The sequence below is a fragment of the Corvus hawaiiensis genome, chromosome 3, assembly GCF_020740725.1.
Source record: "Corvus hawaiiensis isolate bCorHaw1 chromosome 3, bCorHaw1.pri.cur, whole genome shotgun sequence".
NCBI lineage: Eukaryota > Metazoa > Chordata > Aves > Passeriformes > Corvidae > Corvus > Corvus hawaiiensis.
This window is the reverse complement of record NC_063215.1, coordinates 56,561,655-56,579,632: the sequence shown is the minus strand read 5'-3', so window position 1 is coordinate 56,579,632 and position 17,978 is coordinate 56,561,655. Positions and strand designations below refer to the sequence as shown.

The 17,978-nt window shown below is 39.0% G+C and overlaps 1 protein-coding gene across 2 annotated transcripts in view; it reads left to right on the top strand.

The window, feature by feature from the left end:
- The first annotated feature begins 830 nt into the window (after positions 1–830).
- SAMD3 (sterile alpha motif domain containing 3) overlaps positions 831–17,978 on the top strand; it is a 36,119-nt gene continuing 18,971 nt past the window's right edge. For both annotated transcript variants that reach the window (XM_048299900.1, XM_048299902.1), the window contains exons 1-5: positions 831–930; positions 1,663–1,852; positions 5,699–5,809; positions 13,839–14,024; positions 14,328–14,412. In XM_048299900.1, the coding sequence (XP_048155857.1) occupies positions 852–930; positions 1,663–1,852; positions 5,699–5,809; positions 13,839–14,024; positions 14,328–14,412 (651 nt within the window). In that variant the 5' untranslated portion in view covers positions 831–851. The remainder of the gene's footprint in view (positions 931–1,662; positions 1,853–5,698; positions 5,810–13,838; positions 14,025–14,327; positions 14,413–17,978) is intronic.

Sequence of the window (17,978 nt, the reverse complement as noted above, 5' to 3'; positions counted from 1 at the left end):
GCTAAAACACATTAATAAGAATTTCCTCTCAGAGAGAGATTTCCGCTGCTGAGAAGTTTGCAGTGTGGAATAAGCTGTGTCTTTATAAGTAATCTTCCTCTGGGGAGGTCACTGTTGGTTTTGGGATGTCTTGCACCCCTTTGTCATCCAAGTGAGTCCTTCAGGCAGGAGGCACAGGATGTGTGCAGGATTCATCCAGACGCAAACATCCCGGCTGCCCCAGGGACTCTGCCTTCCCAGGGTGCCCACTACATCCTCCCAGGTACCACTGGAGCTGGAGAAAGGAACCAGCAAACAACAGGAGGAGCAGTCTCCTCCCTTTCACCTTTATTGTCCCTAGCTGTTGCTAATTCAGGGTTAAGTATTTGCTGGGTACCTGCCCTTCGAGATGGTGCAGAGAGGGTTAAGGTGCTTGATTGACTATAAGCATGTATGTGACAGACTCTTATCTGATGGTGGGGTGGTTTGTTTTTTTTTTCCTTCTGTAAAATGTCAGCCATTTCCTGATGAGCCTGGTGGTGGTGGTGAATTTCACACCTTTTTTCTTCTCTGTGTGGAAACCTGGGTGTTAATGGTACTGGGGCAGGTCGTGTTTTATAAGGAACGAGGCTGCTTCAGATCAGAGGGAAACCAGGGACGGGAGAGGAGGTGAGGAAAAGGATCCAAGGCAACTGCCAGTTACAACAGGCATTAACTGGATTATTTTGTGCCATTTTTATTCAGAGCATGTAGATATATTATTTGCTAAGTGAATTTTTTTGCTATGAAATGTTGGAGTCCGGCTTAGAGTTCAGCATAAAAATAATACTCTTTTCATTTCACAGGGAAATTAAGCATTGCAACAACTGAAGATGGAAAATTGGTCAGTTGAGCAAGTCTGCAACTGGTTGAAACAGAGAAATTTAGGAGAACTAGTTCCTAAGTTCCGTGGTAAGCATTTTTCTTGTTTGGGGGGTGGGGGTGGTGTTTGTTTAGTATTTCTTGCTATGCATTTAATTGGCACTGCCTACCTTGTTTTGGTTTGGGGCATGTGTGTATATGCTAACTTCAGACTTTTATAGAAATTTATTAGGGTGAGAACTGACATAGATCTGACAAATCAACGTTAAGTGTACAGATTTATTACAAAGTCTCTGAGAAATCCTGGGGGATGAGATTCAGCCTGTGTATAAATAGAGTCACCTCAAATCAGAGCTGGCAGTTTAAAAGTCTTGACAGGGCCTATTTTATGTTGTATAAATCTTTTGAAATAATGCAAATGTAGTGTGTAAATGTTTTATGTGTGAGTATATAAACAGTCTACAGAGGAGTGCACAAGAAATTGTTATGTGAAGAGCCTATTTCTTGTGTACTCTGTTAAAAAGCCTTCATCAGCAAGTAACAGTCTCCCGTGGTTCAAGCAAGGCCTGATTTAAAGCATTAAAATAGTCACCAACTTGCTTCTGTATGTTTTGGACTTGGCTTTTTGTCAGGGGCAGGTATCTGGCCAGTGATTAGGACTCCTGGCACTGCTTGGGAAAGGATGGTGACAGCTGACGATGACTGTTAGCAGTAAAAAGCGTCCTTACCTTTGACCTGTCTTCCATCGTCATGTTTTTAGGTGTATAGAATGTAACTATAAAGATATTATACAGTAATTTTTTTACCCCCTTCAATCTGCAGAAGAAGAAGTAAGTGGAGCAGCTCTTCTGGCTCTTAATGATCGTATGGTGCAGCAGCTGGTGAAGAAGATTGGTCACCAGGCAGTGCTGATGGACCTGATTAAAAAATACCAGCAGCAGAAGAGTGGGCTGGAATCCCTTACATACTGTTGTGAAACAGCTTCTCAAAAATTTCCAGAAGTAATCAGTGGGTGAGTTTGTTCATGGCACAGCAAATACCAATCTGGGTATAGTTGTGTTCTTTTCATGGCATTTTTAAAATGGCATTTACTAGCTCTTCAGCTTTTATGAGTATCTGTAACAAATGTGAAATGTAAAATTAGATTATTACCTTGTGGTTTTAAGCAGGGCATCAACATTCCTGAACTACACCATTAATTAATTTAAACCTTTCTTCATATCCAGATCTAGGACGTAGTTTTCATTTGGATGGAGCACTGTCAAACTTTTATTATGGCTAAAATTTTCTCTGGTTACAATATTAAGCTTTTGAAGAACTTGCTTTTAAATTCTTGCAAGTCTTGGGGTAAAATAATGGTTTAGCCACAGATAATACTTATGTCACAGGTGTATTGAAAGTCAGTTTATCAAAGGAAACTCTGGATTTGGTCCAGATGTAAGCATTTAATAATCCCACAGTGGGATTATTGAAATTTATTGTGAAACTAGGTAGATTTTTAGAAAACAGATTCCAGGGAGATTGTCCTAAGTGATTGTGTCCCAGGTCTTGGTTGAGCAGGGTTTTTTTTGTTTTTTTGGGGTTTCTTATAGGTGGGAGAAGGGGGCAGAATTTGTGGGTTTGTGTTTTCGTTGGGGGTATTTGGGTGAGAGGTTTATTGATTCACCCATCCTTTCCCTCCATTCTGACCTATTGTAAGTCTCGCAGGGTTATTGTTTTCTGAGTGTCTTGGCTGAGGAGAGAAATCCTGACCTCTGAGTGGTCCCTTTTAAACCCAAGAGTCCAGGCCGCAGAGAATGACTTGCCAAGGATGCAAAATACGTTTTTTCAAAGGAAAGGACTCTTCCTCTAAGGCTGCATTAGTCACAGTAGGATTAATCCCAGAGGATTAGAACTGCAGAGAATTTGCCTTCATCCAAACTGAGTCCGGGTTGTGTAGTCTGAGGTGGTCAATAGTGAAAACAAAACCATGATGAACAGTGGTGACTGAGTTATTTCCAAACAACTTACGCTCATGAGCAGAACTAAACTGCTCATGTAGATGCATCCTCCTGTCCTCGTGGAAGTATGTGCAAAACTCCTTAGGTAAATGCTCCTGCACCTTTGGAGGAAAGGGATTGCAGGAAGAAGACCATGTCACTGCATGTATGATTTATCACAGGCCTGAATTATGCAATCACACAAAGGGCCTGCCTCTTTTATTTATGGGAAACTCCTTCTTTAGGGGTAGAGTAGGTGTCTGCTGTGAGGAAGAATGCTGTGTATAGGTCCTGCACTTCATCCAAAGTGTGGCGGATACACCATAATTTCAGCAGGGTGGTTCAGAAGAAGATATGTCTTTTTTTTTAGGGCAGATAGAATGTTGCTTTGGATATTTAGCTTTCACCCTTGGCTTTGTCAGGACTGTTTGGATAGACTCTCAGATGTGACTGTTTCCCATGTGCTTCTCAGCTCTTGCAGGGCAAGCCATGCTGTCCCACAGAGATGCAGTTCCAGTAGCATGAGTGCAACAGCTTTGCTTTGAAGGTTCTGCAGACTCCAAAAAAATTAAATGCTTAAAATATCAAATGTCAGTGAATATAATTTACAATAAAATCCTTCCCTACCTAGTCTCCTTCCTGGAAAATAAGATGCTGGTATCCTTCTATTTACAGGAAAGTTGTGTAAATAAGGTGCTGTTCCTGAAATATTTTATGTGTCATCAAGAATGACAGAATAAAATCCAAGCACGTTTAAGATGCATTCAGACATGTATTTTAGGAGGAGTAAAAAGTCAATATATTCTGTGCAGTTTGGGGTATAAAATTATGGAAAAGCTCTTATAGTGAAAAGAGTATTTTGTTGCAAAACTAGAAGTTGTATCCTCATGCAGACAGCTGTGACTCTCTTTTCTTAACACTGCAGTGCTTGTCTAAGTGATGTAGTTCAAAATTATTTTTGTCTGTTCAGTACATCTTGAACAAAGTCCTGTAAGAATAATTTCTTTTGATCTAGTGCATGACTAAAGTGTACAAACAAAAGTAAAATTCATCATTCTGATAGTTCACAATGTATGTGAACTCACATTTCCTCCATTGCTCAGTGATGTTAGGCTGAATTGCAGTGAGTAGACTAACCATGCTAAGGTTTGCAGTTAATAGCATCCATATCTGGATGTGTGGTCCCCCTGTAGTGCCAGGAAACAATGGTAAAAACTGAGTTTGTGTGTTCCTAGCCCCTATCATGCAGTGCTTGAGCCCAGGCGAAAACTAACCATCTTTTCTGTTTTGCAGAATTATTTCTCGGTCAGAAAAATAGCTGACCAAGAACTAGCTCACCCTGCCAAGACCAGTGACAGGGTGGTGAGGGCATTGCTCAGGACAGGGAAGTAAGCATCATCATCACGGTCTCTTTCAGGGTCAGCTGAAGTCAGTGTGGAGCTTCCAAGAGCTCTCAGCAGTATTTCCCTATTGTGTTTCTGACATAAATGATATCCCCAGTGCTTTTTGGTGTGCTCCTGGCTGCCACCTTTTTATCCTGGTGTCCTTAGATTATCCTCTCACTGTGTGTGAATTGTGCTGAGCTCTGCTTCCCACTAGAAACAGAAACAAAGTCCTTGGTTGGACATAGAATTTAGAGTGTGATAGGTGAATATTTTCTGTGTGGAAGTAATAGATTTGTGAAAGGATGCCAGATGGGGCTTACATCTCCAGCAGTTTGGATTAGGACACAGAAATAGCATCTTTTGTCCGTCCCTGGTTCGGTGGAAGTGTTCTCAGTCACACAGAAACTGTGCTTATATGTGTATGAGGAGCTCACTCAGACACATTACCAGGTAAATATTAAGATACCTTCCACTTTCACGACCAATTGTTTCTAAGAGTCACACAGAGAACATACTAGGGTTTTTTTTGTTTTGTTCTTTGACTGCATAGCTGAAAAATAATGATTCATGGGAAGGGAAAACTCTGCCTATAAATTTGGCAAAGTTTAGTGTCACTTCCAAAAGCAACCTTTTGTGTGCTGAGTGAAGCTGAGGGTGGAAGAGTTTCTAGAGCATCTTAAGAGTTCAGATGTTCTGAAGAGATGAGGTTTAGGGAAAAAAAAGTGCTTTATGATTGCCACGAATTCTTGGCAGCATAACAGTATCCCCTATCTTAGCTCTGCCTTTCCCCCAGTATAGGGTAATACTGCTGATGTTGGCTTCTACCAACACATCTACCAAAAGAAGTAGTAACAGGAATATGAGGAGGGAGAGAAGTGCACAAAAAGGTTAAGTGGAAAGCAGTGATTTGGACTGGCTCATAGCAAAGTGGCTACCTGGAGTTTTTGTTGCTAGCGATGAGCTAGAGTTGGAGCAAATAACCAGGAACAGTGGACTGTATTACCACGTGGCATTCAGAGATCTTCTAGAGTGGCTGGAGTAATGCAAAGCTGACTTGAAGCTTTTGACTTGACCTTCAGGAAAAAACAACTTTTCAAGGTTCTGTTTATATAGAAACTGTCTTGAAATGCTATGTAATTAGTTCTTTCAGCCCACCCCTTGCATGTTGTAATGATTAGTTTTTTCCCAGGGATTCGGAGATACCAGGTTATGAAGGTGGAAGTTACCCTGCAACTCAGAGAAGGCTGATATTCTTGGGGTTTGAAACTGTGTAGTAATTAGAATATCAGCAAGCAATATTATTTACATTTGTCCTTTCACTATGTCAGTTTGGTAATTGAACTGATTGATTAAGAGACATCAGCATCATGTAAAATCATGACTCTTCAATATGTTAGTTTTTCTCCTTTTCTATTTCTGCCACTTGTATTTTAGAACTCTTTTCTATGAGCTGCACGAGACCTGACAGTGAATTTTTTTTCTTTCTTCTTTCAGGGCTACTGACAGACAGATGCTAAATTCTTCTGATCCTGTGGAGCAGAAGAAATATCTGTGTTCAGCTGAAAATGAAAAAGGACTAATTGATCATAGAGTGCTAAAGCAAAAGTGAGTTTATAATATATTCGTTGAATATTCCTTACCTTTTGAAAATAACATAAACACTTCTTCTTGCTTCATTTATACTTAACAAAAAGTGATCTTAATTACCGGAGGTCAGGTTCAGGTATATCCAGGTGTATATAGAAAACAACAAGAACAGAAATTTATTAGGATTTGACTGAATGAAATAGCCTGCTGATGTTTTTCCATCCTCAGTCCTTGCTCACTGTTTCATGTTACCTCATGCAGAGGGCAAGATACAGGTTTGTCTTTATTTACCTGATTTTTAAAAATCGTCTTTTACAGATGTGTTTTCAGCAGGAATCTGGCAAATTAGTCAGTATAGAGTGGAATATGGCTATTCAAAAAATTGTGTGCCTGAGGCATCTTAAATATAGCACTTGGGAGGGTAGGCATGCTGATTTCATTTGCACACTCATTTTCCTTGGTTATCAAAATAAGCCTCCCTAGAAACTGGAGGCAAGACAAGGTGATAGGTTTTTTTCTTTTTTTTTTTTTCTCCTACCCATGATTTTCTTCTTTGAGATGGGCAGTCACTGCTGAAAGAGAGTTCTGTTCCTCTTTCAAAGCAATTATTTTCTTGTTTGCAAAGCTTTGTCTCCTTATCTTTATCCCCCTTTATTTCCACCTGCTACAACTTCTCCTCCTGCCATTCTCCTCTGCAGATATGATTTAATGCTTTTAAAAGTCCTGGTACTTCTGTTTCTAAAAGAACAGCCCAAAAAATCCAAAAATCCTGTCAGCATTGTTATCAAAGAAACAAATCACGTGAACCCTTGGAATAAGCCACTAATATGATCCTGCAAAGTTTAGCCTGTGCTTCTAAAGGATGTTTATTTTTAATTAATGATGACTAATTTGCCTTGTGCTGTATAAAAAGTTTTAAATGGGTTGTGTGAATCAGAGTAACCATTACACAATGTACAGTTTAAATTATTGATATTTGGCCAGGATTACACTTATAGCCTCTGTCTCCTCATTTATTTAATCCAAGCTGAAAAAGAAAAACTTAACATTTGTGGGTTGACTTTTTGGTTTGGTTTTGGTTTTTTCTGTTTGTTTTTGTGCTTGTTTGTTTGTTTTAATTTGTGTGTGCTGTTGGGTTTTCGTAGTTTGTTTTTGGCTTTGGTTTTGTTCTTCCAGAAGATCCATGGAGCCGCAGCTTTAGTAATTGTGTGATTTTTGCTGAAGTGAATTAATGGGTGAATTTATGGATTATTAATGCTGGTGAATTGGCTCCAAGTTTCTCTGTGTTTCCTGGGTAGGTAGTCCTAAGAACTGTGTTAAACACACTCTTCTATATTACTAAATAATACCAAAATATCAAAGAAGATTGTTTAAACACAAAAATAAAGAGTAAGTGGATGAAGCAATTGCAGAATTTTTTTTTTCTTGTATTCAAATTGGGCATACATAAAACCAGATGAGGTTTGCAGGCTACTCCAATAGAATAATGCTTTGCTAGCAATGGCAGAAGTAAACACAGCCAATCTTTTTGTTAATCTCCCAAGAAGATTAATCTTAAAGCAGTGCCTGTCCGTGAAGACAATAAGATAGCCACAGAGGACAATTCAATAAATACATTTCCTATATTCCTGCTTTTCTGTATTTGAGTACTAGCAGTTTTATGGCTCCTGACAGCCCGGGGTTTATCTTGTTGCTAAGACAGAGGCTTTTATTATTTGTAAATACCTGATACTGCTGTGGAAAACCAACCTTTTATTGGTTGGTTCATATGTTCTGTCTGCCTTTCCTCAACATATTTGCTTAGCAAAATGACGTCCCTAATGTATCCCTTTTCTACTGTTTCCACTATGATGGTCCAGCTGTTTTCCCTCAAGAGTGATGTCCTGGTAGATGTTTATTTGTACCTTTTTTTTCTATAAAAACATGTTCTGTAGCTCTTGAGGGCTGTGTAACAGATTTACTGTCTGAATGCCTTGGAGTAATTTACTCAGGAGAAAAAATCCTCCAGCCAGCCTCAACAGGTTTGAATTTCCCTATTTGCAGTGAGTATGGAAGATGTGGTCAGTGCTCCACTAAACCTGGGCCTCCTGAGTGTTCATATACCAATAAAGCTATTGCCAACATTGACAGAATATTGGTGCTGGTGCCTGCATAAATTTGAGCTGATAGCAAGGACAATGAATTGGGAGATAAACTTTACATGTACAAATATGGCATCTGTCTTCAAGATGCCCATGACAGCCTGCATGGGTCATTCATTTCCTCAGCAGAGGAAATGTCTTTAACTAGGGCAGTCCCACATCTATTTTGGTCAGGGTACAGCAACTGCCCTGACTGCTGGGTAGCTGCATCTGAAGTGTCTTTTAGTTATGATATGTGATTCTGCTAATGATCTTTAGAGAGCTCCTTCCTTTGCTTCCCCTAGTACCTATACATCAGTATTGTTGGTCTGTTTGATGTGTTTTATCAGAAACACACTTATGCTTGTGCTTTTAAAAAAAAAAGAAAAAGATTTTAAAGGGAAAAGAGAAAAAGAGAAGCTAGCCTGAAAAATTGTCACCTAATCAATTACTTCAAATTATTTTGCTCCATTTACACAAGAGAGCAAATATTACTTTTATACACATACATATACACCCAAATGTATCTATAACCCTACACTGAAAACTCAGCAGGACTGTGCTTTTTAATGTATAGCTTAAGAGTTTCTTTGTTTCTGAGCAAAGACCTTATTCTTGATATCATCAGAATTATTTCTGGTATATGTGATGATTTTCTTTCAGTTAGCTCATAAGGACATGAAAAGCAAACTTAACAAAACCATGTTAAGCCTTTGACAGTGGTCAATAGTAGGAGAGAAGTACTGCCTGTCTATTTTGTTCAGAAGTACAGATGTCAGATGCTTCATTTGATTATACCTTTGGTAAAACGTAACAGAAAAATAATTTCATTTTTATGATTTCTGATAATTTCACTTCAGTCGTTATTCCATCTTCAGAAAACCTGTCTTATCTGTGAATTTTGGTTTGGTTTGTTTGGGGCTTTGGGGAGATGCTTTAAATTCAGGTTTTTAATTTATGTGGATGCGAGAATTTCTGCCATTCTTTTGTGTTTTAAGTCAGAATTTCACATCTCTGTCATTGCAACAGGATACTCAAGAATACTAACTTGAAAGTTAAAAGACCTTGAAGACTCATAATAATAGATACTGTCTGTGCTTGTTGCCTCAATGTTTTGGAAGTCAAGACAACTGAACTCATGGGTTTGGGGCGCTTCGGGTCACTGGAGCCAAATTTATTGACATGGTGCTGTGAGTCTTCCACAGAAGTTTGCAGGAAAAAATAAATAAATTGCTAGATCTTCTTCCTTCCACACCAGGAATGAGCCAAGTCTTACAAATGACTTGGAGAAGACACTAACTGCATTGCCTTATTAAGGTGTAGCAAAGTCAAAACAGAAACACAACAAAAAAAATCAAAAAATGCATAAAATTCTTTGGATACAGTGTAACATATCATAGGGATGATATTTTTTTCTTTTAAATGGCCTGATTTACCTGGAAATTTTGTCCCTAAGGAGCATTTTTTCTTCCCCGCTTTGTAACCCACTGCTGCTGGCCTCACATGAGGTGAAAGGGCAAAGCCTTCCCTTATGTGATGCAGCTCCCCAGACTTAAAAAATCTGGACTCCTTCTAGAAGAAGGTTGTGTCTGCATCTCGCAAAATTGTTTGGAAGCAGATTAATTTTGTCTGTAACTTCATGCTCATACTGAATGTGATGTCTTCTACAGAAAGAGTACTACAGGGGAAGCTGAAGTGGGAGCTGCTCTGGGAAATGGGCAGTTTTGGCTCACCTGACAGCTCCCACATCCCAGCCTTGCTGAAGTTAACGCTGCTGTGGGTAACTTATTTTTCAGTCTAAAGGATACCTGCCCTTGTGTTTAGTGGGAACTAAAAAATATAAGACATCATCAAGCATGAGGCAGACTGCAAATCCCAGGCTTTAGCGAATGACTGGGAAACCTTGCATTTGTGCTCAAAAGTTGGAAATGACAATGAAGCACTTAAAGAGAATGGCATGAGGATATTTTAGGCACAGATCTCAGAACTGTGAATAGAAAAATAGAGCCCTGTTATATCTGACTATTGAGAGGGAGAAAAGTTTCATTTGATATTTCATCTTCTGTCATAATTTCTTCCTTTTGATGGAAAGAGCCTGTCAGGGTCCCTTCCCCCCTGCCATGTAGCCCTGAGAGAGGGGCCCTGGAGGGAGGCACGGGGTTTCCCTGCCCTTGCTCAGCCTCGTTCCCTTTGGTTGTTTTGTGTTTCTCTGCGCGGGCAAGGACCTTCGGGTCTGTGACTGCCTCAGTTCCTTGGCAGAGCTCCGGCCATGCGGCTGGAGAAATAAACATCTCTGAAACATCTAGCAAGAATCGGTCCATATATATATTCTTTCCACGGGCTCGTTGTCTGATACATGTGTTGCAGTATCCCCACTGTAACAACAGCCTTTGCAACCTTAAGTGTTGTCATAAAGTTGAAAGCATATTATACATGTGTTAGGGAAATGGAACATTTTTTTACAGCTGAAGACTTTTCCTTTCTTTCACGTCTGCAAGTTCCTTGTTCTCTCCACTGTTTCTTCCTCGGTTTTGTTGACATGGACTTTCTTCCAGACTACAAACCTTCAGACCTGAGTCTCTTGCTGATGTATGATGTAGACATGTGAAAGGTTAGACCTTCATTTGTGAATAATGGGAATCTATTGAGACTTCACCCATGTGCTGAGTTTTATGTGGATATACCAAAAATGGGAACAACCCACTGATGTCAGCAAATTTCTTCTTGACTGCCGTGTCCTCTAACTAAATGGGATCTGAGCTGAGAAGAGATATAGCAATGGGTGCCTGACTCATGGACTTCAGCAGACAATAGGGAAAGCTTGTGGCACACAGCCTGTTTATACATGTGCTCAGTTGGCCTTTAAATCACATTTTTCCCTAAATGAACTTAATACATGCAGGCAACAGATCCTTCTTACTAGTATGCTCAAGAAGCTTAAAAATAACAAAGTTGTTATGATCTAGTATTTTATCTTGTTTCTAGCTCTCTATGGCACTTTACACAGCTATCTTGATTGAGTTGTCTGTATTGATGCCAAGATTATTTTTATTGACTTTTTACAGCTAATTCAGGTAGCTCTGTGTGTCTGTGTGATGTTGCACAGGACACTGAACTTGGAGAGATGATGCTGTGTTTACTCCCCACTGTTCTCTCAAGTGTAATCTAAAACTGTCACTGGATGGTCTGGGTGACACTGTGAGTGTGTAACTCTTTGTCTTCTTGACAGTAAAACACAGTATTCTCTGGGATTAGGGATGCCAGGGGTATATGATTCCAATAGGTGGGTCTTTGGGGGTTCTTTGTGGGGTTTTTTGGTGTTTGGTTTTGTTGGTTGGTTGGTTTGTTGTGGGGTATTTTTCCATCTGAAGGAGACAAATGGCTCCTCCCAAAATGACGCTATTTTATAGCTTCATGTCTCAATAAACATGCTGTGCACAAGACGTATATGATTACAATGGAGACAAAGAAGGAAATGGCTGTGTGAGACCGGACTGTGACTGAGCACATTAAAGTGGCAATCTACAAAAGATGAGTGATAAAAGCTCTGTGAATAACTGTCTTCTTGCTGAGGAGATGCTTCTTAGGATGCACTTCCGTACTGCAGCTAAGCATAGAGAGAACAGCTTGCTTCATCTGAATTGGTGCTTGTTTCACCTCATGAGAAGCCATTTTGGGGACTAAAACTGTGAGAAAATTAAATGAAAAGCATAATTAAGAATTTTTGTCACTGTAGCTCCTTGTAACTTGCTGCAGGATTACAGGCTCCCTAGTACTAGTAAGGAAGGGGTGCAAGTAAGTCAGATGTGACAGCAGAGAAAGGAGACTAAAATTTTGCCAGAGCTAGCCATTGGATTAATTTTGCTGTAGAATCAGAAGTCTCAAGAACTGAGAGACAAGAAAAAAATGTAACTTTGTGACTTCGAGATTTTTTTAAGATTTTTTTTTTTTCAGTTTTAAGATTTTGATCTTATTTCTGCCTCAGGTTAGCTGGCAGAGGTATGGCTAGAAACAGGCTACATATGTTTGTACCTGAATCTCAAAACTGTATGTGCACTGGGATTTATGTATAGAGCCAAGACCTCCCTTGATTGTGGAGAACAGCATTACAGCTGAACTGAACTGTTCTTTTAGTTAAACAGGTTTGCATGTGAGCATTTCTGAGGATAAAGTTTATGTGGAGTTGTGTCTCTTTTCAAACAAGCTTGTATTTCATTGTGAAATATGACAGCACATGTTTAACATGAATTCCCAAAAGTGATGAGTCCAGCTAAAGCTAGTAAAATATGTAATCTCATGCACTGTGGAGACCAGAGGAATTTTTGGATCTCATTTGGAGAGCAAGGAATTTTTTTGTGTTACGTAAGGCTGAAGATAAATGAAATTTGGAGTATTTTTGTTGCAGTGGCAGATGTGAAGGGACTGGTGAATGGGAGAGTTGCCACAGTTCCCTGGTTATTAGCCATTCCAACTGCAAGAAATTTTATTTTCTCAGGTGACTGAGTGTAGTCCAGTGTGCCCAATTGGAACCTGCTAAACCTTGCTGCTTTTTGAAACTGCTTTTCAGCTTCACTTGTATTACCAACAAAAGGAATTTCAGTGCTGCTCAGATACAAAGTACTGTAAATTTTAAACTTAAGTCCACTTTTGAGCTAGTTTAAGTGGTAGCTTGTTGAAAACAGTATGTAGTAATTTGCAGCCTGTGTGTTACGTCATTTCCATCGGTAAAGCTGGTGAAAGTACAGGATGCAAACTTAAAGGCTGGGGAGCTGCTCACTGATGCCACATTGAACATCTGCTCTTTGTTTGCATAGGAGGGATTTCCAAGTGATTTCAGAATCTAAGATTGGTTATATTTTACTATTTGTATATTAATTTTTCACCAAAAAAGGACATGAATGTGTCTATGTGGATATGTTTCCTCTTCTTGCACAACTTTTCCTTCTTTTGAGACTGCAAGTACTAAGAGAAGTTCACTGCACCTTGCATCTACTGTTAACTGTCTGTGTCCCATGAAATCTGGTGAGCTTGGAAAGACAGTAGCCCTGACCATTTTGTGCCTGTTTTGCATGGGGAAATGTTAGTGCTGTGAGTACTTCTACTGCTGTTAGGAGCAGATGACAGTACCCCAATTTTTTTTGCTCAGCACTGCATTGCAATTTGTGGTAGGGATGGGATTGGTGCAGTTACATGATGGATGCAGAGGTTTTGATAGCCTGCAATCTACATTAAAAGGTGCCACGGTGGTGTGGCAGCATAACCAGGTCAGAAAGGTTGAGAGTTATAGGCCTACCTACTCAAGAAGGTATTGAGACTGTAACTGGCTATTGGGACCTACTTTTCCCTGTGTTCTTTCAGAATTAGGGTTGGGGCAGCCAGCAGTGATAACCTGCCTCAGGCTCACCCCAGCTGGGGTGTGACATCTGTAAATAGTGGTCATGGTGTTCTTGTGAAGAGCTGCTGGGCTGTGTCTGTTTTGTTTTGAGACGTGTGCTGATGATAATTGCCTTCATCCCTTTCTTGCCTTCCCCTGTGGAAGGACAGCCTTAACTAATGTCATGTATGATATTTTATTCAATTAAGCTGTTTTACTGGAGTAGGAAACATATTATAAATGAAGACAGAAAAAGATATTTTGCAACAGTAGCAAGCCCCCAGTGAGTTCTGCTCTGCTTTCTGTCAGAAACCACCTCCTACTGTCTGCTGGTTAAAACATTTCACATTTGACATCTAGTTTATAACTGTATGTATTGATTGCTGCTTTTGTATGTATTCTTTGTATGTCGAAACAAAGACAGCAGGTCTTGAATTTCTATAGCAATAACTTTCCCTTGTGTTGAGTTTTTCCATGTATTTCTCTTTCCCTCCTGCCTGCATTTCCATAGAAGAAAGATGTGATTGTGACAATATAATCTTCTCTTTTACAGAAAAAATCTGAAATTATTTTTTGCAAGATACAAGACATTGCAGTGGACAAGTTCTTATGCTTTGCCAGACTTCCCTTACGATGTCAAGTGCATATTAGCAGAAAAAAAATGCCCTGATCACAGTATGAGAATAAGGATTATTGAATTTTTACAAGCAGACATGACCAAATACCTAGAAGGATCATTGTGAGTAAACACCGTTAAATTTATTTGGGGGAGTTACCTGTTGTCTACAGACATAAATTTTCAAATGGATGTAAAGCGATTCTCTTTGATATATTTGCTTAAATAAAGGAGGCTAAGGGACTGAAACCGACTGAAACCAATAGAAAGATTTCATGCAAGCCTTTAAGCTGTGCCCTTTGTTATTTGGAAGGCAATTGATTGCCTGAGAAATAGTCAGTTTAATGTAGATCAGAATAGACTCCAGTGTTTAATACTGTCTAGAAAACCAAATATTTCTTTTACATCTCCATCTTGTTTGCACAGGTATCCAAACAGTCAGCAATATAACATTGTTGTCAATGCTCTGCTCCAGGCATACCCATTCCTTGATGAAGATGGGAATGGCTTTGTAAGTATTGTGGTCTTTTTCCACACAATCAATCACAAGAAAATAATCTTGTTCAGAGGAAATCAATATCAATTTCTTATATGCTGCCTCTATTTGGAGCACACACACTTGGCTGTGTTTGGCAAATCACATTCTTATTTCATTATGTCAATTAAAGATTAACCCAGGTATAGCCATACCTCAAAGCTACCATGAGATCATGCAGGCCTGTACCTGAAGTCCCTGGTTGCTTGTCAGCTACATTTTCTTTCTGGACTGATTTCTGCCCAGGGATAAAGTTAAATCTGATTTATTTCTGTTTTTAAAAACAAAGAAGCCAGCTCTTTAGAAAATTATATGAGGACTAACGTGACTGATGCTCTTGCAATGTATTATGAACATTGGTGTGTTAGATATGAAACTGTAACATGCAGTAATAGTAGTGGTTTAAGGAATCTAGGTCTAATTTAAAAAAAAAAAATAAAAAATTTTTTGAGTATCAGTGGGGAGGATAACAGAAGGCAGTGGAAGGAGATGATTTAAATTTGAACCACATTTTTTTCACTTGTGACCCAGAATATCTGTCTGTGGTCTCAGAGGACAGTGGTCACCTTTTCACTTCACATCATTGCTTTATCATGTGATACTTTTATAGCATCTTGTAAAAGCTTGTGAGCCTCACTGGGGACTGTTAGCTTTGAACATAAATATATATCTCACATGCCATTACTCTAGAAAGCAAAATAATTTTGGGAATAAAAAAAAAAATTGAGGCTTAAGGGGTAACTATTCTAGTTCTCCCCTAAGCCCAGGCATTGTTGAAGGGAAGGGACTACAGAAAACAAACACATCTCAAAGAGAAGAGAGGGAGCAAAAGGACCAGAGAGAAACAGTCTATCCTCATTTTAATCAGGATACCTCTCTGAATACCCCAGTTGTGGTCCTTGGGCATGATCCTGAGTAATGCTATGGCTTCATCTAGCTTCCTTTAGGAGGAGGAGCTGGAATGATATTCAGCTTGGTCCGAAGACAATTTTAAAACCTTTAATTTTTAAAAACTGATTTTAAACAGGGGTTCTTAAGGTAGGTTTTCAAAGGGCTTTAGTTGCAGTAGGACCATAGACTGGGTGAAACTATTATAACTCTGTTCTTTGGGAAATGGTCATTATTAGCCAGATGGATGGCAGAATTGGTGCTGGCAGAAGTTATGTGATGGGGCAGAGGTTTCAGATTGGTTGTTCATTATCTTTTGATCTTTCCCTCAGGCTTACTAGAAAGCACATCTGGAAATAACCGCAATAAGTAAGAAAGAAAGCTGGAATTAGCAGTTTCCAGTATTGCTAGTCTAACACTTTCTGAGCCAGCCCCTCTCCATTGCCTGGGTTGAGACAGGAAAAAATGGCACTAAAGGTGTATGCCTGCATACTTAAGTTTAGAGGAGGGCATGAGAATGAATTACTATTTTTATTTGCCCTACTGTTAGACATTCTGTTCTTCCTTCATGATCATAAATGCTATAAATACTTATTTTTTCTTGATCTGAGACAGTTGTGTGTTACAACAGCTGTAGTTTAAAACAAACCCTACAACATATGCATAGCTACTTATCACAAGACTTGCAGTAAAATCGAATTCATATACAATTAAGAAGCAAACTAACAGCAAAAAAAAATTGACAACAAGCATTCTTTCTTTTTTTTCTCAGAAAGGATCTTCAGCAGGTCAAAAAAGCAAAATTTTTGTAGGCTTTCCTTTTAAAACTCTCTTTGACTATCAAGGGACTATAATTTCTGCTTGCTGTTCCTGATAATATTATTGAATGTAAGATGTAAAATATTGATTACTGAGATATTTTGAATACCTTAAAGTTGTTTATCTATAGTAATTAAATAATTGTTGTTATTATTACAGTTTTTTAAATAGTACATTGAAAATATTCAAGAAATCTACTGTCAGTAAAGTTCAGAGGTAAGGGGGAATGATAGGTAAATGTAGAAAAGGAAAACTAACATGAGAGTAGTATTTTAATCAAAAATGCTAGTTACATTCCTTGTTAAACGGCATTTGTATATAAACTTCTGGGGAGGCAGTTCATATAATGTGGTTTTGGTGTGTACATTGGGAAGAGAGGAATAGCGCTCTGTAAGTTCTTGTATCTCTGTGGACTCCAGAGAGAGCCTCAGGTGGCCAGCTGTGCACAGATGTTAGTGTCTGATAGAGAGCCACCTCCTTTTCATGTCTTGTAAGGCTGAAGGATGGGACACACCAAACATGGCAATTCAACTGGGCTGGCCTCTGACAATAATGGTTTCCTCTAGTGGTAGTGTAATAAAGTTATTGGAGTCTTTTTAGAATAACAACAAGCCTGTTTCCAATTTTTGAACTTTTAATTTCTTGTCAAAGTTGCAGGAAAAATAAATTATTGCATGCATTTTATAAACCAAAAGGGCTGAGAAGAGTTTGGAGTACCAAGTTTTGCGTTCCCTCTGGTGCGCTGGAGCTCACTTCTACCATTGAGTACTTTTCTTTCTGCCATGTAAAATGCTCTATACCACAGTATTGTAAATGACATTCGTTTACTGCTCGTTATTTATTGCTGTGCTATGTCTCAGTTCCTAGATTCATTTTAACTCTAAAGTTATTCTTAAAAGGAAAGCAGTTTCTTACCCTTTGGGGTGGAAGAGCAGCCACAGCATCTGCTGGGCTCTGCAGAAGGCTGCAGTAGTTCTTAGAGAGATGTCCTGAGAAGGTCTGTTGGTGGTGTGATTTTAACTCACAAGCCTTGCAGTTTAGAGCCCTTCACCAGAAATGGATGTGTGTTGGCTGCTGGAAGGGTGCAGCAGAAACTGTTCTGGGTTCTTCCCTGGCCAGTGCACATGTCTGTGTGGTGTGGCTGGGAAGGGGCAGGCAGCGGGGCTTCCTGGATGAGAAAAGGGAAAACTCATCCCATGAGAGATCCTGGAATTCCAGAATTAACAGAATTTTCTCCTGGCCAAGCACAGAAAACAAGAATGTAAAGAACCTGATGTTCTTCATCATGGATGGAGAAACTTTGAACTGTAAATGTCAGCACTTCTGTTGCAACATTTTTGCGGAAATGAAATGAACAACTGGAAAAGGGAAAGATCTTCTGGCAAACATAGAGGAACAACAACAAAAACCAAACATAAGAGCACCTAAATTAACACCAGTATTTTCATGACAGGAAAAAAATTACTAGCAAAACTTTCAAATTTTTTGGTTTATTTGTGGGGTTTGTTTCCAAAATACTGGACATTTATTTACATCTCCAAATTATTTCAAACAAATAATTTAGACAATGTGTGTGTTATGTAGAAAGATAGTCTAGTATTTTCAATCTCATACTCTTGCAATGAGAGGTCATTAAAAGTTTGTGGTTTCAAACAAAATTTGATTTTTGGTAGATTATTCACAATTCTGTTTTGTCAGTTAAAAATTTTCCCATTTAATTTTGCGGTATTGAAAAAAATATGCTTCTGTTCCATCAGCCCTTTCTCAAAGGTTAGCCAATACAACATAGTCAGGACAATGATTATGATCCTAAATAAATTCATTTACAAATAAAG